General features: G+C 45.5%; 1 protein-coding gene across 1 annotated transcript in view; it reads right to left on the bottom strand.

Annotated features, from left to right (window-relative positions):
* Positions 1–5931: 5931 nt before the first annotated feature.
* LOC140197398 (uncharacterized) overlaps positions 5932–25415 on the bottom strand; it is a 35714-nt gene continuing 16230 nt past the window's right edge. Inside the window, exons 2-9 of the mRNA XM_072257355.1 lie at positions 23711–24019; positions 20610–20870; positions 14282–14383; positions 12744–12857; positions 9619–9726; positions 9329–9415; positions 8491–8589; positions 5932–7123 (exon numbers count right to left, since the gene is read on the bottom strand). Coding sequence (XP_072113456.1) covers positions 6993–7123; positions 8491–8589; positions 9329–9415; positions 9619–9726; positions 12744–12857; positions 14282–14383; positions 20610–20870; positions 23711–24019 — 1211 coding nt within the window. The 3' untranslated portion in view covers positions 5932–6992. The remainder of the gene's footprint in view (positions 7124–8490; positions 8590–9328; positions 9416–9618; positions 9727–12743; positions 12858–14281; positions 14384–20609; positions 20871–23710; positions 24020–25415) is intronic.

Raw genomic sequence — 25415 nt, 5'->3', positions numbered from 1 at the left:
TAGCATCCTCCTCACAGCTAACACTGCCGCCCAGCTTCGTGTCATCTGCAAACTTGGAGATGCTGCATTTAATTCCCTCGTCTAAGTCATTAATAGATATTGTAAACAACTGGGGTCCCAGCACTGAGTCTTGCGGTACCCCACTGGTCACTGCCCGCCATTCTGAAAAGGTCCCGCTTATTCCCATTCTTTGCTTCCTGTCTCCCAACCAATTCTCTATCCACATCAATACCATACCCCCAATACCGTGTGCTTTAAGTTTGCACACTAATCTCCTGTGTGGGACCTTGTCAAAAGCCTTTTGAAAATCTAAATATACCACATCCACTGGTTTTCCCCTGTCCACTCTACTAGCTGCATCCTCAAAAAATTCTATGAGATTCGTCAGACATGATTTTCCTTTCACAAATCCATGCTTTGTCCGATGATTTCACTGCTTTCCAAATGCGCTGTTATCACATCTTTGATAACTGACTCTAGCATTTTCCCCACCGATGTCAGGCTAACCAGTCTAATTCCCCGTTTTCTCTCTCACTCCTTTTTTAAAAAGCGGGGTTACATTAGCCACCCTCCAATCCTCAGGAACTAATCAGAATCTAAAGAGTTTTGAAAAATTATCACTAATGCATCCACTATTTCTTGGGCTACTTCCTTAACCACTCTGGGATGCAGACCATCCAGCCCTGGGGATTTATCTGCCTTCAATCCCTTCAATTTACCTAACACCACTTCCCTACTAACATGTATTTCCCTCAGTTCCTCCATCTCACTAGACCCTCTGTCCCCTACTATTTCCAGAAGATTATTTATGTCCTCCTTAGTGAAGACAGAACCAAAGTAGTTATTCAACTGGTCTGCCATGTCCTTGTTCCCCATGATCAATTCACCTGTTTCTGACTGTAAGGGTCCTACATTTGTCTTAACCAATCTTTTTCTTTTCACATATCTGTAAAAGCTTTTACAGTCAGTTTTTATGTTCCCTGCCAGCTTTCTCTCATAATCTTTTTTCCCTTTCCTAATTAAGCCCTTTGTCCTCCTCTGCTGGACTCAGAATTTCTCCCGGTCCTCAGGTGTGCCGCTTTTTCTGGCTAATTTGTATGTTTCTTCTTTTGAATTGATACTATCCCTAATTTCCCTGGTCAGCCACGGGTGCACTACCTTCCCTGGTTTATTCTTTTGCCAAACTGGGATGAACAATTGTTGTAATTCATCCATGCGAACTTTAAATGCTTCCCATTGCATATCCACTGTCAACCCTTTAAGTATCATTTGCCAGTCTATCTTAGCTAATTCACGTCTCGTACCTTCAAAGTTACCCTTCTTTAAGTTCAGAACCTTTGTTTCTGAATTAACTATGTCACTCTCCATCTGAATGAAGAATTCCACCATATTATGGTCACTCTTACCCAAGGGGCCCCGCATGACAAGATTGCTAATTAACCCTTCCCCATTGCTCAATACCCAGTCTAGAATGGCCTGCTCTCTAGTTGGTTCCTCGACATGTTGGTTCAGAAAACCATCCCGCATACATTCCGAGAAATCCTCTTCCTCAGCACCCTTACCAATTTGGTTGACCCAATCTATATGTAGATTGAAGTCACCCATTATAACAGCTGTTCCTTTATTGCACACATTTCTAATTTCCTGTTTAATGCCATGCCCAACATCACCTGTACACAACTCCCACCAGCGTTTTCTGCCCCTTAGTGTTATGCAGCTCTACCCATATCGATTCCACATCTTCCCGGCTTATGTCCTTCCTTTCTATTGCGTTAATCTCATCTTTAACCAGCAACGCTACCCCACCTCCTTTTCTTTCATGTCTATCCCTCCTGAATATTGAATATCCCTGAACGTTGAGCTCCCATCCTTGGTCACCCTGGAGCCATGTCTCTGTGATCAGAACTATATCATAATCATTAATAACTATCTGCACATTCAATTCATCCACCTTGTTACGAATGCTCCTTGCATTGACACACAAAGCCTTTAGGCTTGCTTTTACAACTCTCTTAGCCCTTATAAAATTATGTTGAAAAGTGGCCCTTTTTGATTTTTGCCCTGGATTTGCCTGCCTGCCACTTTTACTTTTCACCTTACTACTTTACTGGTTCTTAAAGCGTTAAATGCAAAAACAGTTCTTACAGCGATACAGTCAAATATAATTTTTAAAGCGATAACTTCGAAAGACCAACAGATATACACATTCAATTGGGAGAGACTTCTCTGGAGAAGGATTTCTTCACAGACGCAACTTTCCTGCTGGTTCTGTCTGAAGGATTCACGATGCCGAAAGTAAACAGTTTAAAACAACTGACCTTAAATTCTTTTAGAGAGAGCAAACCTTTTGCATGAACTCCTTGCTCTTTTTGGCAAGAGTTATCCTCAATGCAGGTTGCTACTCCGCCAATGAAGACTCAGTAAGGTCGATCCTTTGTTAAACTGCCAAACGATGCCAACTCGTCTCGATCCCTCGATCCTGTACTCCGATAAATTCTTCACTCTCCCTTCTACTGTTGGAATTGGGTAAATCAACACATCTAGCAAAAATGTCCAGTCCAATAGTATGGTATCTTGCAACAGAACGCACCACTCCGTTTTAAAAATGAAACTGCGTCACAAAAATAAATATGCAACGGAAACGGGGATACAGCACGTTCTACCTGGAAATTTACAAACTAAAAACCCTACTGCGTCATCTGAGTCGACCCTTTTTAGTCATGGTGCATGTCATCATGTGACCTCACATCAGCGGGAAAATCACATCAGGTGACCTCCAAAAGACCATTACATCATTCTCACAAAAAAACCAGATCTCCTTGAGCATGGAACACTTCTCTCCAAAATAAATAAATAAATAAATAAATTTTTGATCTCTTGAAGAACAAAATTTTAACAATTTATACAAAAAAAATACAAAGGTATAAAATTTACAAAATACACAATATATACAAACTTATCTTTCAGCCCTTTACAAACTAATGTACAGTAGGACTGTTACAAATGTGAAAACATCACCCCAAAACAAAAACAAATTTTCATTGTACATTTAACATGTAGACAAACAATCAGCGATCACATTATCTTTACCCTTAATACGAGTGATCAAAATATTGTACACCTGTAACATTAAACTCCAATTTAGTAATCTTCTATTTTTGTTTTTCGTCTTACTCAAAACCACTAATGGATTGTGATCAGTATAAACTGTGAGTGGTTTCTGAGTAGAACCAACATACACTTCAAAATGTTGTAAAGCTAAAACAAGAGATAACAATTCAATACTGTGACAGGAATCCGTAGGAATCCATCCTGGACACACTTAACAAACTCTACCCCGTCTAAACCATTGGAACGAATTAGGTGCCAATCAACATTAGGGAAGTTAAAGTCACCCATGATAACAACCCTGTTATTTTTGCACCTTTCCAACATCTGCCTCCCAATCTGCTCCTCGGTATCTCTGCTGCTACCAGGGGGCCTATCGAATACTTCCAATAGAGTAATTGCTCCCTTCCTGTTCCTGACTTCCACCCATACTGACTCAAAAGAGGATCCTGCTACATTACCCAGCCTTTCTGTAGCTGTAATAGTATCCCTGACCAGTAATGCCACCCCTCCTCCCCTTTTTCCGCCCTCTCTATCCATTTTAAAACACTGAAATCCAGGAATATTGAGAATCCATTCCTGCCCTGATGCCAGCCAAGTCTCTGTAATGGCCACTACATCAAAATTCCATGTATGTATCCAAGCTCTCAGTTCATCACCTTTGCTCCTGATGCTTCTTGCATTGAGGTACACGCACTTCAGCCCTTCTACCTTACTGTCTTTACACCGTTTATTCTGTTTCTCTTTCCTCAAAGCCTCTTTAGATCCTAGATCTGGCTTTACTTCATGCACTATACTTGCAGTTCTCACATGACCTTTATCCTCCTCCACCTCACTATCTGCTCTAACACTCTGGTTCCCCTCCCCCTGTAAATCTAGTTTAAACCCCCCGGAGCAGCACTAGCAAACCTTCCCACAAGGATGTTAGTCCCCCTTCAGTTCAGGTGCAACCCGTCCCTTCGGAACAGGAATTGAGGAAAAACTTTTTCACCCAAAGAGGGGTGGATGTATGGAATGCTCTGCCCCAGAAGGCTGTGGAGGCCAAGTCTCTGGATGCTTTCAAGAAAGAGATGCATAGAGTTCTTAAAGATAGCAGAATCAAAGGTTATGGGGATAAGGCAGGAACTGGATACTGATAGTGGATGATCAGCCATGATCACAGTGAATGGTGGTGCTGGCTCAAAGGGCTGAATGGCCTACTCCTGCACCTATTGTCTATAGGTCCCACCTTCCTTGGAACAAGGCCCAGTCGTCCAGAAACATGAAGCCCTCCCTCCTGCACCCACTCCTTAGCCACGTATTTAGCTGCATTATCTTCCTATTTCTAGCCTCACTAGCACATGGCACGGGTAGCAATCCTGAGATTGCAACCCTGGAGGTCCTGTCCTTCAAATTTGCACCTAACTCCCTAAATTCTCTTTGCAGGACCTCCTCCTTCTTCCTATACACGTCACTGGTCCCTACACGGACCACGACATCTGGCTGCTCACCCTCCCTCTTGAGAATACTGAGAACTCGATCCGAGATATCGCGGACTCTGGCACCAGGGAGGCAACAGACCATCCGGGATTCTCTATCTCTTCCAAAGGATCTCTTATCTGTCCCCCCAACTATCGAATCCCCTATCACTACTGCTCTCCTCTTTACCCTCCTTTCCTTCTGAGCTGAGGGTCCAGACAATAAAAGAGGACTGCGTGTCCTCATAATCTAATCTAATCTCGGTGCCAGAGATGCAGCCACTGCAACTTGTCCCTGGTAGGTTGTCCCCACCAACAGTATCCAAAACAATGTACTTATTATTAGTGGGAACAGCCACAGGGGTGCTCTGCTCATTCTGTCTATTGCCCTTCCCTCTCCTGACAGTCACCCAGCTACCTGTCTCCTGACTCTTAGAGGTGACTATCTCTCTGTAACTCTTGTCTATTTCTGCTTCTGCCTCACAAATGATCCGAAGTTCACCCAGCTCCAGCTCCAGTCCCCCAGCTCGGTTTGTCAGGAGCTGCAGCTGGATGCACCTTTTACAGGTGTAGTCATCAGGGACGATTGTGCTCGCCCTGACTTCCCACATCCTGCAAACGGAGCACTCGACTGCCCTAACTGCTGCCTCCATGACCTACTCCTAATGTGAATAAACATATAGCCTAAGGCACAATTTTATACAAGACTTTAAAAAAACATTTTCTTACTAAGTGACATGATCACGCTCAAATATAATCTAGCACATTAAACCTGTGCTTGTTTTTTTTTGCTGCACATATTCTCAATTCTGAGATAAATTGAGATGAACACATGGATTTCACATGCAAACACGAGGAATTCTGCAGATGCTGGAAATTCAAGCAACACACATCAAAGTTGCTGGTGAACGCAGCAGGCCAGGCAGGATCTATAGGAAGAGGTACAGTCGATGTTTCGGGCCAAGACCATTCATCTCGGCCCGAAACATTGACTGTACCTCTTCCTATAGATCCTGCCTGGCCTGCTGCGTTCACCAGCAACTTTGATGTGTGTTACATGGATTTCACCTTCAACTGGAATGATACAATTTCTATCCTTGCTCTTGTTGCAAGAGGTGATTCAGGAGAAACAGGCTGACATCACAGTGCAAGCTCTGCCATTCTGGGTTGAGAAACCTCTAACGAGATTGCTAATGAGGCTGCTCGGTCACTGTCAACCGGGTTCTACCCCGAGAGCAATTTCCAGTTGTATGCTTTGACAATAAATGAACCTATTGTGAGGGGATCCTGGAGTGCCCCTATTAAATGTTTGAAGAGAGAGAGAGAGAGAGTTATATATCACCGATGGTTTGTTTTGAAGAGAGAGAGAGAGAGAGAGAGAGAGAGAGAGAGAGAGAGAGATATGAAGATAACGGTTGGACTGTCACTTTAGGGCACTGGAGGTAACTTCTACTTTGGAGATAGCACCAAGCAGCTCCAAGGTTGCTATGGTGACTGACAGCACATTATTGATGTTTAAGGACAGCTCTGCTTGCTTGCATTTCTTCACAGACAAAGGAAGGTGGGACTCTGTGAATGACAGTTGATGCTCAGCACGGTGAGATAAATGGGAGGTCAGATGATTACAGACCTCAGGACACATGATCTGGACACTGAATGAGCATTGTCGTGCCCGCAGAGAAAGTGGGTTTTGGAGGATCGATCCAATCGCTCTTGCAGTGGAGGAGAAAGGGTTGACTGGTGGGGAGTTGTCTATGTGTCCACCCTTGCTGGGGTGATAGCTCCACCACAGAAAACTGGTCCCCCTAGTTAAAGTCACAGTCGGTGACTTGTAAAGGATTTCGGAGGACGACGAGAAGATCGACGGCATCAGCTCACCTGAAGACTCAAATCTCTCCCTCTCTCTCTCCATCACTACTCAACTAAATACCACGAACTGAACTGAACTGAACCTTACTCAACATCGTAAGATTGTATCTTTTTACGACTAGCCTTAAAGAAGCTTAGTTTTTCGTGCATATATTTCCACACTGACTGATATACTTACTTATATACTGAATCATTGCTAACCGGTTTGATTCATCTACATTTATATTACTGTATTGCGTAGTTACTAATAAATATTATTAGTTTATAGCAATACTGGACTCCAAAGTGTTTTCCATCTCTGCTGGTTCTTTATTCCCGTCACGGGGTTCATGACACTATGAACCTTTGGATGTTTGGGGTGCAGGTCGATGGACTAGGCAACTGAAATGGTTCAGCACGGACGAAATATGTTGTAGTTTTCTATGACTCCATGTTGTTCCTATCCAGGCTTTCGTTTTCATCTGTACAGCTCTTCTCTTCGTTCTCCAGTACGCAACATTCCTGTGACTCAGCATTTGGCTGGGAAACCAAGGTGTCATCAAGACTGAGTTCAGACTGTTAAGGCTTCGAACTGGGAATGTTGTCTGAAAATGAAGATTGCTGTATGCTTTTTAAATCAGACATCAGAAGTTCATCAGAAGCTGTGGGATCTGGTGGGTCCATTTCAGAATTTTCCTTTCTGCAGGATACTAAAATGACAAAAGTGCATTTGTTACAGGAAGTAGGTGAATCCCAGTCAATCAACAGAAGCATCACGCCAAGGGGAAGGGTGACACGCGGAGAAGGACATGCCTACAGAGACTGCGGCAGACTGAGGAATCCAGGTACCAACTCACAGAGAATATTTCAATAACAGGCAATCTCTACAAGTTAACTGGGGAATGTGAATAGACAAGGTAGTTCTATAACTTCAAGAGAAACTGTATACAGATAGACGCGGTGTTACACAAGACCTCAGTTCCCAAGAGCTGTTTGTAAACTAATCTTTATGTAAAGCAGGAACATCTCTTTCCTGTAGCTACCCATATCACATCGCCCTGCCTACACATCAGAACTAGACCATTTGGCCCATCGAGTCTGCTCCACTATTCCATCATGGCTGACCTATTTTCCCTCTCAAAACAATTCTCCTGAATTCTCAACATAAACCTTAACAACTTGTCCTTTCATTTTAATGATAATTTCCAACATTTACTCTAACACAACCATAATTAACTCAGAACACACAATGTATCTTGTACTACTGTAAACATTTCATTATTGCAAACCTGAAAAAGATTCTTTCTTAAGTAATGGGGCAATTTCTGTAAGACATGGGTTCTGGATCCGGTGAGCCCCCCTGTGCTACAGTGAGGTCACAGTATGTACCCCAGATTCTCTGGGCTGGGTGAATCAGTGTCCAAGAGAGAGCAGCATTATGAACACACAATGTATTAATTTTTAGGTGTAAATTAATCAATTTCTAAACACATAAAATGAAATTTTGACAAACAGTAGGAATCTATTTTAACAAAATATCTGGTGCTGTTTCTTCAGTGTTGATGCCTTCATTTGCATCTTTGATTCCATCTAAGAAATCGAACCTTTACAGATTTTGCGGTAATGTAGTGGTCAGCACAATGCTTTACTGTACCAGCAACCTGGGTCCAATTCCCGCCACTGCCTGTAAGGAGTTTGTACGCTCTCGCCATGGCCGTGTGGGTTTCCTCCCACAGTCCAGAGACGTACCACTGCAAACTGTCCTGTGATTAAGCTCGGATTAAATTGAGGTTTGCTGGACGGCACGGCTCGAGGGGCCTATTCTGCGCTCTGTCAGACCTCTCCATCAGTCTCCACGGAGCCCAGTGGGGTATCACTGGAGTTCAGCTGGGAGGTTGTTCACTTCTACGTCCCAGCAGGAGTCCAAAACCCCACCTGCACGGCCAGCAGCTCCGTGAGGGAACTCAAGCAGAGCCCGGGAAACCCTCGTAGGAGCTGAAGCGGCTGTGAGATCGGGGGAAGGTCTTTACTCTGGGAAGCGATACAGCAGCTGCTGAATGGTTTGGTATTTACTTACGGCGTTGGACCACGAAGTTGAAGAGAAAGACCACAGCACCCACGATCACTGCTCCAAAGAATACCATCCAGACAATAAAGCTGCTTTCACAGCCTTGATCTGAAAATGTGCAACATGATGAAACTGAGTAAACTGACACCAAGTGCCCACATCCACAGTACAGTAAACATCCAATGCACCTTCCACAGCAAACTCACAGAGCAATGGCAAAGACAGGATGGTGCATGGCCCGTCCCTCCATGTACCTGTCCATGTGTTAAACACTTTCCAGAGCTTCTGGTATTGTACCTGTCTCAACCTGTTCCTCTGTTAAATTGTTCCATACCCTGATCACACTCTGTTTTAAAAGAAACTGTCCTTCAGGTCTGTTTCAGATCTTTCCCCTCTCAACCTAAATCTATGCCCTCGTGTTTTCAACTTCCCGACCCTGGGGAAAAGACTGTCCAGCTCATCTCTGCCTTTCATAATTATTAACTTTTCCAAGTTCATCCCTTCTGTCTCCTAAGTACAGTCTTGCTTGGGTGCCTAACACTTTGAGACAGTACAGTAGTAAGTTTATGTATTGCTGCTGGAAACAAAAAGTTAAACAGATTTCATGCCATATGTGAGTGATGAAAAACCTGATTCTGATATGGGTCTCTATTGTGGACTGAGAGTGGGAAGGGGTCAGGGAGAGGGACAATGTGGTTGGGGAAAGGAGAAGGGAGGGAGCAGGAAGCAGCAGAGAGCCACTCTGCAGTGATCAATAAACCAACTGTGTGTGTGTGTGTGTAACATAGAAAATGATCAAAACCATGCATTGCCATAAACAATGATGAAGAGCTCTAGGCAAACTCACAGTCTGGATGACTTAATAATTCTAAAAAAACGACTGAAGTGATGATCACGATGACATGAAGTCCAGCTACGGTCCTTTCCAAAATAGCTGTCAAATACAAAGTGTGACAATTACAGTGCATTAACCATATAACCATATAACAATTACAGCACGGAAACAGGCCACCTCGGCCCTTCTAGTCCATGCCGAACTCTTACTCTCACTTAGTCCCACCGACCTGCATCCAGCCCATATCCCTCCATTCCTTTCCTTCACTGAGAGGTTGTACATTGAATGATCCAGTCTCTTACCTGCCCTCTCTTTGAGACTGTCTAGCCAGTGGACAACGAGCAGCAGACCCGAAGTCAGAAGCTGAAGGGACACTGTGCAATAAACCGCTACTACGACAGGGTCCGAACCTGGGGAGCAAAGACCCCACAGCAATGGTCAGCGGTTCACTCAGTAATAAACAGGAAATTAAACAACGAGACGCAGGATTTCCATTCTGTAACTTCCCCAGAACTGTGCTTTATATACTGTTCCTGTAGAGGGGGCAATGCTGGATCTGCTTTTCACCTGCTTCACCTGAGGGTGAAACCTCTTGTTGGAAACCACTTTTTTAAAAATAATACTTTTTATAAAATTTGTACTTTTTAACAAGCATTGCCCATGTGATGTAATTGTTTTAATTATGTAGCCTATTGACTAAATTATCACTAAGGAATTTTCTTCATCTTATCTATAGAATTGATAGATTGTTCAGAAGTGCCATTCTTTCTTTTATTTCTCTTCATTCCTTTTTGTTACACCCCTTAGCATTTGTTCCCCTGAACTGCCCTCTCACCAGCTGTGGGTAGACCAGACCAGGGTGAGACACTCGAAAGGCTCTCCTGGTCTCCGCCCCTCCACACAGTTCACTTTCTTCAGCTCAGCCCTTCACCCATCTCTGCAAAAGGAAACACAGATTTCTAACCTCACTCCACCTGACAGTGACAGACCTGAACCACCGGCTCTCCAGACCGACTCAGATGATGGGAGAATCATCACTGGGTTCACCACTGGTGCAAAGAGGTACGTCGTTGCAAACAGTGTGGGGGGGGGGTAGACAGCATTTCACTGTCCACCTCTCACTACAGAGACGCCGCCTGACCTTGAATGTTGCAAACATGTTTACGTGAACAATTCAAGCAGGTGTGCAGAGGTGTGGGTGAAGAAAAGTCAGGACACTCTGAAGACCTGGTGGATGAAGTTCAGTGACTAACATCTGGAAGGCATCCTAGAGTTTGGAGCTGCAGTGATGAAAGAGAATGGCCCTGGGACCGCCCAGTGCGGGAACTCCCAGGACAGCATGGTCCAATTAACTTGCAGTTCCCCTACCGGAAATTGTCATACAGGGAATGACATCACCGGCCAAGCAAAAGTGACTGATGCCCCTCGTGCCCCATTGAATTTCCAGACAGAATATTACTTCTTTTCACTCTGGGGAAAAGCGATTCCTAATATTAAAACAAACAGAACAGTACTATGCAATTGACCCTAGCCCCAGGTCTCCTGGTCCCAGATGCCCCAACCAACACACATCAAAGTTGCTGGTAATGCAGCAGGCCAGGCAGCATCTCTAGGAAGAGGTACAGTCGACGTTTCAGGCCCAGTCCCTTGGTCAGGACTAACTGAAGGTAGAGTTAGTAAGAGATTTGAAAGTGGGAGGGGGAGGGGGAGGGGGAGATCCGAAATGATAGGAGAAGACAGGAGGGGGAGGGATGGAGCCAAGAGCTGGACAGGTGATTGGCAAAGGGGATATGAGAGGATCATGGGACAGGAGGCCCGGGGAGAAAGACAAGGCGGGGGGGAACCCAGAGGATGGGCAAGGGGTATGGTCAGAGGGACAGAGGGAGAAAAAGGAGAGTGAGAGAAAAAATGTGTGTATAAAAATAAATAACGGATGGGGTACGAGGTGGAGGTGGGGCATTAGCGGAAGTTAGAGAAGTCAATGTTCATGCCATCGGGTTGGAGGCTACCCAGACAGAATATAAGGTGTTGTTCCTCCAACCTGAGTGTGGCTTTATCTTTACAGTAGAGGAGGCCGTGGATAGACATGTCAGAATGGGAATGGGATGTGGAATTAAAATGTGTGGCCACTGGGAGATCCTGCTTTCTCTGGCGGACAGAGCGTAAGTGTTCAGCAAAGCGGTCTCCCAGTCTGCGTTGGGTCTTGCCCATATATAGAAGGCAAGCGGATGCTCAATAAATGGTAAGGATTCAGTTCAAAGAGCCCATTTCTATCTGTTTTTGGAGTGCAAGTTACTGATGTAGGGTTTCACCCAGGAAATGTCCAGAGTCCTTCCGCCTCCCACAGATGCTGACTGATGCACTGAGATCCTGCAGCAGGTTATTTGCGGTTCCAGATTCCAGTATCTGCAGCTCAAGTCTCCACAGTTTCTTCTTTAGTATCCACTCTTGTCCTGTCCTTTTTCAAAATCTGGGGCACATGACACATATTTACTGACCGGTAACTACAATGAAATCCATTTGTTGAAGTTCTGCCTGTTTGCATAATCTATTCATCTCTGGTGATTCATTCTGCCAGTTAGTTCACAATGTCACCTCTCCGATCAAACTTGACCAACTTGGTAAAGTCGCATTTCACATCATCAGCCCAGTCAATCCAAGGACCAGTTGCATAGCACTCCACAGAACAGTAGAGCCCTTGTCACATGGTGTTGTGTCGACCTCTTAACCTAGTCTAAGATCAATCGAACCCATCCCTCCTTCGTCACTTTCCATTTTCCTCTCATCCTACATAGCTTTGCATTTTCTCTCTCCTCCAAGTGCCCAAGAGTTATCATATGCCCCTAATGTATCTACCTCTTTCACCACCCCTGGCAGGGTATTCCACACACCCACCAATCTCTGTGTATTAAAACAAAAACTGCCTCTAACATCTCTTCTATACCTATCTTAAAATTGTGCCTCCTTGTTTCAGCTCTGGGGAAGAAGTCTCTGGCTATTTACTCGATCTACGCTTCTTACCTTGTATAATTCTCTCAAGTCACCTCTCATCCCCCTTTCCACTGATGAGAAGGTCCTAGCTCGCTCAACCTGTCCTAGGAGACAAGCTCTAGTCCAGGCAGCATCCTGGGAAATCACCTCGTGAAAGATTCCACCTCCTTCCTCCAAAAGGCCCACCACACATTCCTGTACAGCACCATGACCCAAATCCTGCCAACTTCAGCCCCTGCAGGTTACCCCTACACACTGAACCAACAACTGTTTTCCCAGCTTTATAATTATGCCTTTAATTTACCAGTTCCTTCACATGCCTTCTGGAGTCCAGATACCCACCCTGCCTGTCCTTGAGTGCTGGATGTGAAGGTGGAGGGTGTGCTGAATCCCACACTGATCAGAACAATCCACATGCAGAACATCACACACGTACCTTTCGTGGGGATAAGTTTGATGAGGGTCGCGACACAGGTCATGACGGTCGTGACGTAGGTCATGAAGGTACAGATACCCAGGAACTGCCTCAAGCATTTGACCCGCCTCACAGCTGCAATCAAGAAAAATCCAGAACAGTCCAAATGTGAGACCTACATAAATGGTTGGACACAGGAATCAGAGAGCGAGCTCGCGGTAACGGAGCTGGGACTCGGGACCAGTCAGGCTGCTGGTGGCACTCAACTCAAATACCAGCCCGGGGGTGGAGTAGCCACCAGAGCACTGGAGGAGTCTCAGAGCTGACGGACACTGGCAGCAAAGAGGAGACAGCAGAGAGGAGCAAAAAGCACCAGAAAACAGCTCATCTCCTACTATGCCATCTGACTATCCATGGGCTGAATACGGAAAAGACAGATAGAATGCAGTCTCCCTGTGTGTGAGCCCAGTGGAGGAGGAAAGAATACAATGTGAATCATGTGTGCATCATCCCAATGATTATGGGAGCTGGGGTAGCATTAACCTACAGCAGCCCAGAAGTTGCAGTTTCACCCTGAACTCTGCTGCGAGGCCAAGGACTGGGTCATCACTGTACCTGGATGCTCTCGGGCACTAGACAGTGTTCTAGTCCAGGGTGGAATCTGTACCCCAAATGGGGCTGCAGGCCAAAATGCCTGAATGCAGAGACACTAAGCAGTGAACAAGTGGTGTTTGTCCAGGGAGCCCACTGGCAACTGATGAACCAGTTTTGAGGGATCTTCCAGCATGTGGTCCGAGGGACACCTCTCCTTCCCCTGGTGCTTTTAATTCATTGGGGTTTTGCTGGTTGGTCCAGCATCTATCGGGACCCTCCGTTACTCTCCAGGAAGTGGTGCTCAACTGGGATTTGAAGAGCTTATGTGTATCAGAGAGGGAGGGAGGGAGCTGAGTGTGCGAGGGCTGTGCACTAGGGAGGGGGAGAGGAGGAGAGAGAGAGGGCTGTGTGTGACCCTTCAAATTCCAGCCCTGAAATTTGAATGCCCCAATACCTCCCTGTGTAAGTCAACAATTGTAATCAATCCCTCCTTGATTTCCTCACTTGCAGATCCCAGTCAGTTCAGATTGGCAAAGACATCTCCTCCACAATTACCATCAGCACAGTTTGTGTGCTTAGCCCCCTCACTCACTCATCTCAACTCTAAACTGATCCCACAACCTACAGACTCACTTTTAAGGACTCTACCACTCATGTTCTCAATATTATTTATTTAAATTATTTGCACAATTTGTTTTCTTTTGCACATTGGCTGTTCGTCAGTCTTTATGTAAAGGTTTTCATAAATTCAAATGTATTTCTTTACATTCCTGTAAAAGCTTGCAAGAAAATGAAACTCCACTTAGTATATGGTGAGCTCTACAGTACGTGCAGTGGATTCCAGTTAACTGGGCCATCGGTTAATCAGGGCAGCCACATATTTGAGACAATTCTTAAAGAACAAAAATTAAGTCAAGAAAATAACCAGGATTCCTTTCATTCATTTGGGACACAGTGATAAATACCTCTGTCTGTCTTCAGCAGCAAGCACTGCGAGCACTGCAAAATAGAAAGCACCGAAGAGATCACCGACAGAACAATTATTGCAACGTCCTCTTGATGAAAACCTGCAATTAAAAAATAACTTTGAACAATGTTACACAGAGACAACAAAGGGATTTGCTATGAATTGCAACAAGCCTACGGTTCCCTTCATCTCCTGCAGGGATGGGAAAGCGCCAGCCCCTGACCCGTTTCACCAGCCTGTGACTTCACGCCTGTACCAACATGCTCTACATGCCCTCTCAGGAGCACTTACTAGACAGCAACTTGCTGTTCCAGCCAAGAATGAACAACTCTGAGCAACATTCCAAACTGACAGAAGATGCAAAACTTGAGGCGTGACGGATATTCTTTCCCCAGGCCCAGAAGACACGTTGCTAACCCCGGCTCCTCAGCAGGTCACCTGACCAGGGATTAAGATGCAAGTCGTAGAAGAGCTACGTTACCATGGGACCACACGTAGTGTAGTGGTTAGCACAACGCTTTACAGTACCAGCGTCCCAGGTTCAATTCCCACTGCAGCCAGTAAGGAGTTTGTACATTCTCCCCTTGACTGCAAGGGTTTCCTCCCACAGTCCAAAGGCATACTGGCTGGGAGGTCAATTGATCGTTGCAAATTGTCCCATGATGAGGCGAGAACTAAATCGAGGGATTGCTGGGTGGCACGGCTCGAAGGGCATATTCCGTACTGTATCTCATAAATAAATAACAAATTAAAAGGAACACATATCATGGGTTAGTGTGGTTATTTTTAGGGAAAAAAAACGTTACCAACTGTTACCATGGCTACCATGGTGCAACCGTAATGAAAACCAATTTCCCCTGGGATCAATAAAGTATGACTATGACTATCCACAGAAAGTGGTTACTCATCAGCAAAATAGAACGGTACAAGGATTATGGTAGATGACAATACATTATTTCAATTTCTAACCACTACTCTTAGCTCATTGTCCACTGAATCAGGAGAAAAAAAATGTCTTCAGCCTTTTGAACGGGGCACGACTGCGCAAGCGCGTGGACGTCAGTGAGAACAGCGAGATGAGTTTAAAAAGAAGATAGATTTATACAGCGGGCGCCGGAGAAGCGGGCGACAGAGTAGGAAGGCTTTGGCTCAACAGGGCTTCGGCGATAATGGGTCAAGGTGATGTAGGTTATCTGCGTAGAATACAGACAGAAAGTATGTGTGTGAGGCTGGTTTTCTGTGCTCGGTGTCAGATGTGGGAGGTCCTGGAGACTCCCAGCCTCCCGGACAGCCATACCTGCGCAAGTGCATCGAGCGACAGCTCCTTTGGGACTGCATTAGGGAACTAGACGTGCAGCTCAATGACCTTCATCTGGTCAGGGAGAGTGAGGATGTGACAGAGAGGAGATATAAGCAGGTGGTCACACCGGGGCCACGGGAGACAGACAAGTGGATAACAGTCAGGAGAGGGAAGGGCAAGAGGCGGATGCTAGAGAGTACCCCAGTGGCTGTCTCCCTTAACAATAAGTACTCCTGTTTGAGTACTGTTGGGGGAGATGGCCCACCTGCGGGAAGCAACAGTGGTCATGCCTCTGGCACAGAGTCTGCCCTGTGGCTCAGAAGGGTAGGGAAAGGAAGAGGCTGGCAGTATTGATAGGGAACTCCATACTTAGGGGGTCAGACAGGCGATTCTGTGGATGCAGGAAAGAAACGCGGATGGTAGTTTGCCTAACAGGTGCCAGGGTCTAGGATGTTCCTGATCGCATCCACAATATCCTGAAGTGGGTAAGAGAAGAGCCAGAGGTCGTGGTACATATCAGTACCAACGAAATAGGCAGGAAAAGGAAGGAGGTTCTGAAAACAGACTATAGGGAGTTAGGAAGGAAGTTGAGAAGCAGGACATCAAAGGTAGTAATCTCGGGATTACTGCCTGTGCCATGTGACAGTGAGTACAGGAATAGAATCAGGTGGAGGATAAATGCGTGGCTGAGGGATTGGAGCAGGGGGCAGGGATTCAAATTTCTGGATCATTGGGACCTCTTTTTGAGCAGGTGTGACCTGTACAAAAAGGACAGGTTGCACGTGAATCCCAGGGGGACCAATATCCTGGCAGGGAGGTTTGCTAAGCCTACTGGGGAGAGTTTGTGAGGAGCAGATATGGAGACAGATTCTGCAAAGGTGTAATAATAACAGGGTTGTTGTGGTGGGAGGTTTTAATTTCCCAAATATTGAATGGCATCTTCCAAGAGTGAGGGGTTTAGATGGGGTGGAGTTTATTAGGTGTGCTCAGGAAGGTTTCTTGACACAATACGTAGATAAGCCTACAAGAGGAGAGGCTGTACTAGATCTGGTATTGGGAAATGAACCTGGTCAGGTGTTGGGTCTCTCAGTGGGAGAGCATTTTGGAGATAGTGATCACAATTCTATCTCCTTTACCATAGCATTGGAGAGGGACGGGAACAGACAAGTCAGGGAAACGTTTAATTAGAGTAAGGGGAAAAATGAGGCTATCAGGCAGGAACTTGGAAGCATAAATTGGCAACAGATGTTCTCAGGGAAACGTACGGAAGAAATGTGGCAAATGTTCAGGGGATATTTGCATGGGGTTCTGCATAGGTATGTTCCAATGAGACAGGGAAAGGATGGCAAGGTACAGGAACCGTGGTGTACAAAGGCTGTAATAAATCTAGTCAAGGAGAAAAGAAGAGCTTACGAAATATTCAAAAAACAAGGTAATGATAGAGATCTTGAAAATTATAAGGCTAGCAGGAAGGAGCTTAAGAATGAAATTAGGAGAGCCAGAAGGGTCCATGAGAAGGCCTTGGCAGACAGGATTAAGGAAAACCCCAACGCATTCTACAAGTATGTGATGAGCAAGAGGATAAGACGTGAGAGAATAGGACCAATCAAGTGTGACAGTGGAAAAGTGTGTATGGAACCGGAGGAGAAAGCAGAAGTACTTAATGAATACTTTGCTTCAGCATTCACTACTGAAAAGGAGCTTGGCCATTGTAGGGTTGACTTGCAGTGGAATAAAAATGTAGATATTAAGGAAGAGGATGTGCTGGAGCCTTTGGAAAGCAACCGGTTGGATAAATCACCGGGATCAGATGGGATGTACCCTAGGCTACTGTGTGAAGCGAGGGAGGAGATCGCTGAGCCTCTGGCGATGATCTTTGCATCATCAATGAGGACAGGAGAGGTTCCGGAGGATTGGAGGGTTGCGGATGTTGTTCCCTTATTCAAGAAAGGGAGTAGAGATATCCAGGAAATTATAGACCAGTGAATCTTACTTCAGTGGTTGGTAAATTGATGGACAAAATCCTGAGAGGCAGGATTTATGAACATTTGGAGAGGCATAATATGATTAGGAATAGTCAGCATGACTTTGTCAAAGGCAGGTCATGCCTTACAAGCCTGACTGAATTTTTTGAGGATGTGACTAAACATATTGATGATGGTAGAGTGGTAGATGAAGTGTATGTGAATTTCAGCAAGGCATTTGATAAGGTACCCCATGCGAGGCTTATTGAGAAAGTAAAGAGGCATGGGATCCAAGGGGACATAGCTTTGTGGATCCAGAACTGGCCTGCCCACAGAAGGCAAAGAGTGGCTGTAGATGGGTCATATTCTGCATGGAGGTCGGTGACCAGTGGTGTGCCTCAGGGATCTGTTCTGGGACCCCTACTCACTGTGATTTTTATAAATGACCTAGATGAGGAAGTGGAGGGATGGGTTAGTGAATTTGCTGATGACGCAAAGGTTGGGGGTGTTGTGGATAGTGTGGAGGGCTGTCAGAGGTTACAGCGGGACATTGATAGGATGCAAAACTGGGCTGAGAAGTGGCAGATGGAGTCCAACCCAGATAAGTGTGAGGTGGGTACATCTTGGTAGGTCAAATATGATGGCAGAATATAGCATTAGTGGTAAGACTCTTGGCAGTGTGGAGGATCAGAGAGATCTTGGGGTCCGAGTCCACAGGACATTCAAACCTGCTAAGCAGGTTGACTCTGCGGTTAAGAAGGCATACGCTGCATTGGCCTTCATCAATCATGGCATTGAGTTTAGGAGCTGAGAGGTAATGTTACAGCTATATAGGACCCTGGTCAGACCCCACTTGGAGTACTGCGCTCAGTTCTGGTCGCCTCACTACAGGACGGATGTGGAAACCATAGAAAGGGTGCAGAGGAGATTTACAAGGATGTTGCCTGGATTGGGGAGCATGTCTTTTGAGAATAGGTTGAGTGAACTCGGCCTTTTCTACTTGGAGTGACGGAGGATGAGAGGTGACCTGATAGAGGTGTGCAAGATAATGAGAGGCATTGATTGTGTGGATAGTCAGAGGCTTTTTCCCCAGGACTGAAATGGATATCATGAGAGGACAGAGTTTTTAAGGTGCTTGGAAGTAGGTACAGAGGAGATGTCAGGGGTAAGGTTTTTCGGCAGAGAGTGGTGAGTGTGTGGAATGGGCTGCCGGCAGCGGTGGTGGAGGCGGAAACGATAGGGTCTTTTAAGAGACTCCTGGATAGGTACATGGAGCCTAGAAAAATAGAGGGCTATGGGTAAGCCTAGGTAGTTCTAAGGTAAGGACATGTTTGGCACAGATTTGTGGGCCGAAGGGCCTGTATTGTGCTGTAGGTTTTCTATGTTTCTATTACACCCCCCATTTGATGACAGGTTACATAGAAACATAGAAAATAGGTGCAGGAGTAGGCCATTCGTCCCTTTGAGCCTGCACCGCCATTCAGTATGATCATGGCTGATCATCCAACTCAGAACCCTGTACCAATCTTCCCCCCATACCCCCTGATCCCTTTAACCACAAGGGCCATATCGAACTCCCTCTTAAATATAGCCAATGAACTGGCCTCAACTGTTTCCTGTGGCAGAGAATTCCACAGATTCACCACTCTCTGTGTGAACAAGTTTTTCCTAATCTCGGTCCTAAAAGGCTTCCCCTTTATCCTCAAACTGTGACCCCTCGTTCTGGACTTCCCCAACATTGGGAACAATCTTCCTGCATCTAGCCTGTCCAATCCCTTTAGGATTTTATATGTTTCAATAAGATCCCCCCTCAATCTTCTAAATTCCAACGAGTATAAGCCTAGTCGATCCAGCCTTTCATCATATGAAAGTCCTGCCATTCCAGGAATCAATCTGGTGAACCTTCTTTGTACTCCCTCTATGGCAAGGATGTCTTTCCTCAGATTAGGGGACCAAAACTGCACACAATACTCCAGGTGTGGTCTCACTAAGGCCTTGTACAACTGCAGTAGTACCTCCCTGCTCCTGTAATCGAATCCTCTTGCTATGAATGCCAGCAAACCATTTGCCTTTTTCACCACCTGCTGTACCTGCATGCCCACTTTCAATGACTGGTGTATAATGACACCCAGGTCTCATTGCACCTCCCCTTTTCCTAATTGGCCACCATTCAGATAATAATCTGTTTTCCTATTTTTGCCACCAAAGTGGATAACCTCACTTTATCCACATTAAATTGCATCTGCCATGAATTTGCCCACTCACCCAACCTATCCAAGTCACCCTGCATTCTCTTAGCATCCTCCTCACAGCTAACACTGCCGCCCAGCTTCGTGTCATCCGCAAACTTGGAGATGCTGCATTTAATTCCCTCATCCAAGTCATTAATATATATTGTAAACAACTGGGGTCCCAGCACTGAGCCTTGCGGTACCCCACTAGTCACTGCCTGCCATTCTGAAAAGGTCCCGTTTATTCCCACTCTTTCCTTAAATGTTTAGGTTAAGTGTTTGTCTGTTCAGGAAGAAGTATTATTTGCAGATGAGGCTGAATAGATGACAAATAATAAAAAATTAGAAAGCAGGAAGGGTGGCTCAGAGTTACAGAGATAGAGACAATACCCCTCCTCAGCCTCAATTCAAGGTTCCTCGATTGAGAGCCGTGTGGGCGGACTGAAGAGACTGAAGCCATTCTCTGTGGAATAGGGGAGGACGTGAGAAGATCTGATAGAGTTATTTGAAACCAGAGAGGTTGAGAACTGGAGGAAGTAGAAGGACGATGATTAGCAAAAGAATCCAAGCTGGTATGTTGTCAGGGTATGTTGTCGAATCTTGCCTCAAGAATAGTTGTAATCGAGACAGATTTAATTGTGGAGCAGGAAAAGGGAGTAGGTGGAGTACTCAGAGCTAGTACAGACAAGATGGACCCAATGGCCTCTTTGCCTATTGCAAAATTTCTATGAACTTTAACACTCCCAGTGCTGACAGATTCATTTCCAAAGCAGGCCACTAAACGAGGATGTCAAATTTACTCTCAGAATAAGATTTACAAACGAAACTCACCAGAAATGAATAGGGTGTGGTTAGCCTGGATGAAGCTGACTGGATTGGTTGCCGCGCAGGTATAAATTCCACAGTCATGTCTTGAGGCATCCATGATCATTAGAGTCCGATTGCCATCGATAAGTTGGTGAAGTCGGGGGATTTCCGCTCCATTTTTCCACCATTGATACTTTTGAGGATCTCCACTGACGTTGCAGATGAGCCAGATAGCAGAAGCAGGGAAGGAGGAGCTGGTCAATATCGTAGCTTCCAACAGGTTATCTAAAGGGCAGAAAGACTAGCTTTATTTGTACTTCAATAACGTGTAGTTAAATATGTTGTTTTGTGACTGTGCAGTCCAGACGTGCTGACACGCTAACATAGCATGAACACAACTCACTAACCCTAACCGTACATGAATAAGCTCTCTTGGGCTTCAAGCCAGGTGTAGGTATCGATTTTAACTGACGTTTCGGTGACAAACTCTGTCATCTTCATCAGGAACGATGCCTGGGCATGTCTAGTCCGGTGGTATTTACACCCCTGTATTCCACCTCTCCTGAATGGTTAGTCCTCATCCAATCAGGTTTCTGCCGTCCCACCTTGCTTACAACCAAATTCCAGTTCTTACCTAAAGGAAGACGTTTGCCCTGAATAAAATTCTATTCCTCTAGTTTTATTTCAAATGCTTCCTTCACCAGGTGGTCCCAAAAGCCATTGGCGTGGCACAGTTTTGTGCCGTCGAATTCAATCCTATGGCCATTGTGAACACAATGTTCTGCCACTGCCAATTTCTCCAGGTAACCCAAACGGATACATTGCCTGTGCTCCTTGATATGGGTTTCAGTGGAAACCTGACTGGATGAGGACTAACCATTCAGGAGAGAGGGACAACAGGGGTATAAATACCACTGGACTAGACATGCCCAGACATCATCCCCGATGAAGATGGCAGACCTTGTCATTGAAACATTGGTTAAAATCGATACCTACAGCCAGCTGGGAGTCTGAGATCAGTTTATTCGTCACATACGCCAGGAAAGCACTAGATCCTTTTTCACCATCCGTACAGTTCGGAATGTGTGAGGAAACACGCACGGTCACAGGGAGAACATACAAAATGCCTACGGACGGTGACGGGAATTGAGCTGCAGTCAGTGACCACTGGCGCTGTAAGGCGAATGTAATAAGCACTGTGCTACTCTGGAAGGGGCAGCAAGGCAAAGGTCACGATAATGTCCTGGCAAGCACAGAATGCAGATAGTGTGCAGTCAGTGCAGCCAAGATAGGTCACTAGGGAAGGCCTTTGGAGAACATAGCACAGCAGGGGACTGGAGCTATTTGGCACAGGGAGATCAGATAAGGATTCCAGGATCAGGCAGCAACTATCCTGAATGACAATTAATTTTGCAAGTCAGGAACTTGAACATGTCCCAGCTGGTCAATATCTGTAAAGCAATTCAATTTGTTCTGACAGTGGCATTTTCTCTGTTCAGACTTCAGAACAGTGCGGTGACAGGGGTCATGCAGTTCTCCTTGTGCACAAGTAAATAAAGTGTTTTTGAGGAACGAGGGTGAGTTTCCAGAGTCCAGTTAATCAATGCCACATATTATGAACTGATGACTTGCAATGAAACCTCACTGTGTGACATTTATTTCGGGATACGGTGCAGAACCGACCCTCCCAGCCCAACGAGCCACACTGCCCAGCAACCCACCTGTTTAACCCAAGCCTAACGGTGGGACAATTTACAATCACCAGTTAACCTACTAACCAGTACGCCTTTGGACTGTGGGAGGAAACCAGAGCACTGTGAAGAAACCCACGTGCTCATGGGAAGGACGTACAAACATTCACAGACAGTGCCGGAATTGAACTCTGAACTCTGATGGCATAGCGTCAAACTACTACGGCTGCTGCGGCTCCCACCTTTCATCAAGTGCGGGGGGAAGGGAGGACTTGCCTTTCAGCCACGTATCTGTGCAGCTCACGTTCCAAGCTGGGATATGCCAGAAATCCCACCTCTCCCGGAAGTTCGAGGAGTCTCCTGCATATTACTAGTGGCTGCCTGATGCCCGCAAATTATGTACAATAACACGGAAATCAATTTTTTGAGAGCGAGCGAGAGAAAGCAAGAGAGAGCGACCACGAGAGAGAGAGAGAGCACGAGAGAAAGTGAGAAAGCAAGTGAGAGCGCGCGACCACGAGAGCAAGAGAGAGCGCTAGAGCAACCGAGAGCGCGAGAGAAAGCAAGAAAGCAAGTGAGAGCGTGAGAGAGCACGTGACCACGAGAGAGAGCGCGAGAGCGCACCATGGTAGAGTGTTCCAAAAAAAGAAAATATAAAACGTACGTCACCCCAGACAACACTAAAGTGTACCCCTGCCTAATAGGGGTCAAAATAATGACAATGTTGCTCGCTGCACTGTTTGCAACAGTGACTTTTCTATTGCCCATTGTGGGTTGAGACTGTAAAAGACCTGTTGAGGTGAGTTTAGCAGGTGTCATTCGTTCATTAGCATAGCTAACGTTATTTAAACTAGCTGGCTAGCTGCTCAGGAGCTACCCTATTGCAGACATCCCACCTCTCCCGGAAGTTCAGGGATTCTCCCGCAAATTGATGGTGCTACCGCCCTGAAATGAGTTTTTCCAGGGTGGGATGTCTGGATATGCCCTCAGCCGTACCGGGAATGGGACGGATGACCATTTAATGAGGTGTCAGGGCAAAGTGAGGAACAGCAATAACAAGGGCTATGTCAGGGCTAACAAAAATGTTCGTGGGCTGAAAGGCCTGTTTCAGTTGTCATCTTTCTCCAGGACTCTGACTGAAAGAGCCAGTCCCAATGTTGATAAACCCACATGTACAATATTGTGCCAAAGTCTGAAGTACACATACATAGCTAGGGTGCTCAAGTACTGAATATTATGTCTTTCCAGTTCCCAAATAACAATTAATACTACTGAGCTAATAGTATTTGGCAAATGGAAAGACATAATAGATCAAACTGTACAAAGTCTTAGGCACGCTGGCTACTGTATACATTTATGTGCCTAAGACTTTTGCACAGTACTGTACACGTGTTAAATAAACTTGAATCTTGAATCAGTTATTCATGTACTCACCGAAGAGGGACAAATGTATTATTTTCAGTTCACGGCCATCTACATCCAAACTGTAATCTCCTTCGTCCCTGACTTTTAATCCATTTATCATCAAAGAACCATTGGAAAGAATAAAACCCAGGCGCAACTTGAACTGTTCACTGGGCTCTACCCACTTCTTGTAATTCGGGATGTGATGTAAAATGGTGACAGGGCTGTTGTGGCTGCTGATGAATGTCCAAACGATCTCTTGCTTCTGCGGGTTAACTTCGACTTCCGAATCCAGTAAAACTGATGAACCAAGCATTGCAATGGCATCTTCTCTGTTGACTGATGAGGGCAAGAAAAGAAAATTTAACTGTTAAATCTGGGAAGACAGTGGTGAAACACTGGAACCGGGTGACAGAGGGTCAGTGTACGAGGAGCGTTTCTTGGGTCCGGGCCTCTACTTGCTGGAGTTTAGAAGAAGGTGGTCATGGGGGCAGCATGGGGAGGAAGAGAACCTTACTGAAACACATTCAATATTGAAAGGCAAAGATGGAGTGGACACAGAGAGTCACAGCCTCAGAAATGAAGAGGGATTTCTTCAGCCAGAGTGGAGAATCTGTGGAATTCATTGCGATGAAATGGCTTTGGAGGCCAGGTCATTGAGTATATTTCAAGCGAAGGTTGATGGGTTCTTGATTAGTAAGAGTGTCAAAGGTTATGGAGCGAAAGCAGAAAGATGGGTTGGGAGGTATCTTAAATCAGCTGTGATGAAACGGCAGGTCAGACCCAATGGGCCAAGTGGCCTAATTCTGCTCCAGTGTCTTATGGTTGTATGACCTAAAATCAGCACCTATTACATTAGCAGATATAAGACCACTCACCACAGTTTAGCACCTGGTTCTGGCAGCCAATTTACACATAATTAACTCTCCAATGTTAACTCAATCTAGGCTAAACTGTCAAAATATTGCAAAGGAGAAGGCAGTTTGGGTGCACAAGACTTAAACCAAATGGATTGTAGCTTTGGATGCAAGGATGAAATAAAATACAGCTTAATAATTCATTTTGCCCAGTCTGCCTCTGCCAAATGTAAACACATTTGACGACCCTTCTTCATGCCAACCTATCAACCTCAGCTTAGACCACAAGACACAGGAGCAGAATTAGGCCATTTGGCCCATCACGTCTGATCCGCCATTTCATCATGGTTGATCCCATTCTCCTGCCTTCTCCTCATAATCTTTCACATCCTGACTAATCGAGAACCTATAAATCTCTGCCTTAAGTACATCCCATGAATTAGCCTCCTCGGCCATCTGTGCCAATGAATTCCACAGATTTAGCACCCTCTGGCTAAAGAAATTCCTCCTCAGCTCTGTTCCAAATGGCCGGCTGGTGGTGTAGTGGCATCAATGCTGGACTTCGGAGAGAAGGCTCCTGAGTTTGAACCCAGCCGGCTCCCTTGCATGCTTTCCATCTGTGCTGGGTTGAGCGTCAAGCTAGCAACTCGACTTCGTAAAAATAAAAAAGCCTGCTAAAAAGACGGAGTCCCAATGACTCCACTTCGAGTTGAGGGCTTTCAGATGGAGTCCCTCTAGTTTGAAGCAGTACTCTCTTGTCCAAAACTCCTCCACTGTAGGAAACATTCTCTTCACACCCACTCTATCTAGACACTAGACACTAGAATACTACAGCACAGTACAGGCCCTTCAGCCCTCGATGTTGTGCTGACCCATAT

Source organism: Mobula birostris, chromosome 5 (genome assembly GCF_030028105.1).
Source record: "Mobula birostris isolate sMobBir1 chromosome 5, sMobBir1.hap1, whole genome shotgun sequence".
NCBI lineage: Eukaryota > Metazoa > Chordata > Chondrichthyes > Myliobatiformes > Myliobatidae > Mobula > Mobula birostris.
This window is presented reverse-complemented; position numbering and strand designations above follow the sequence as displayed.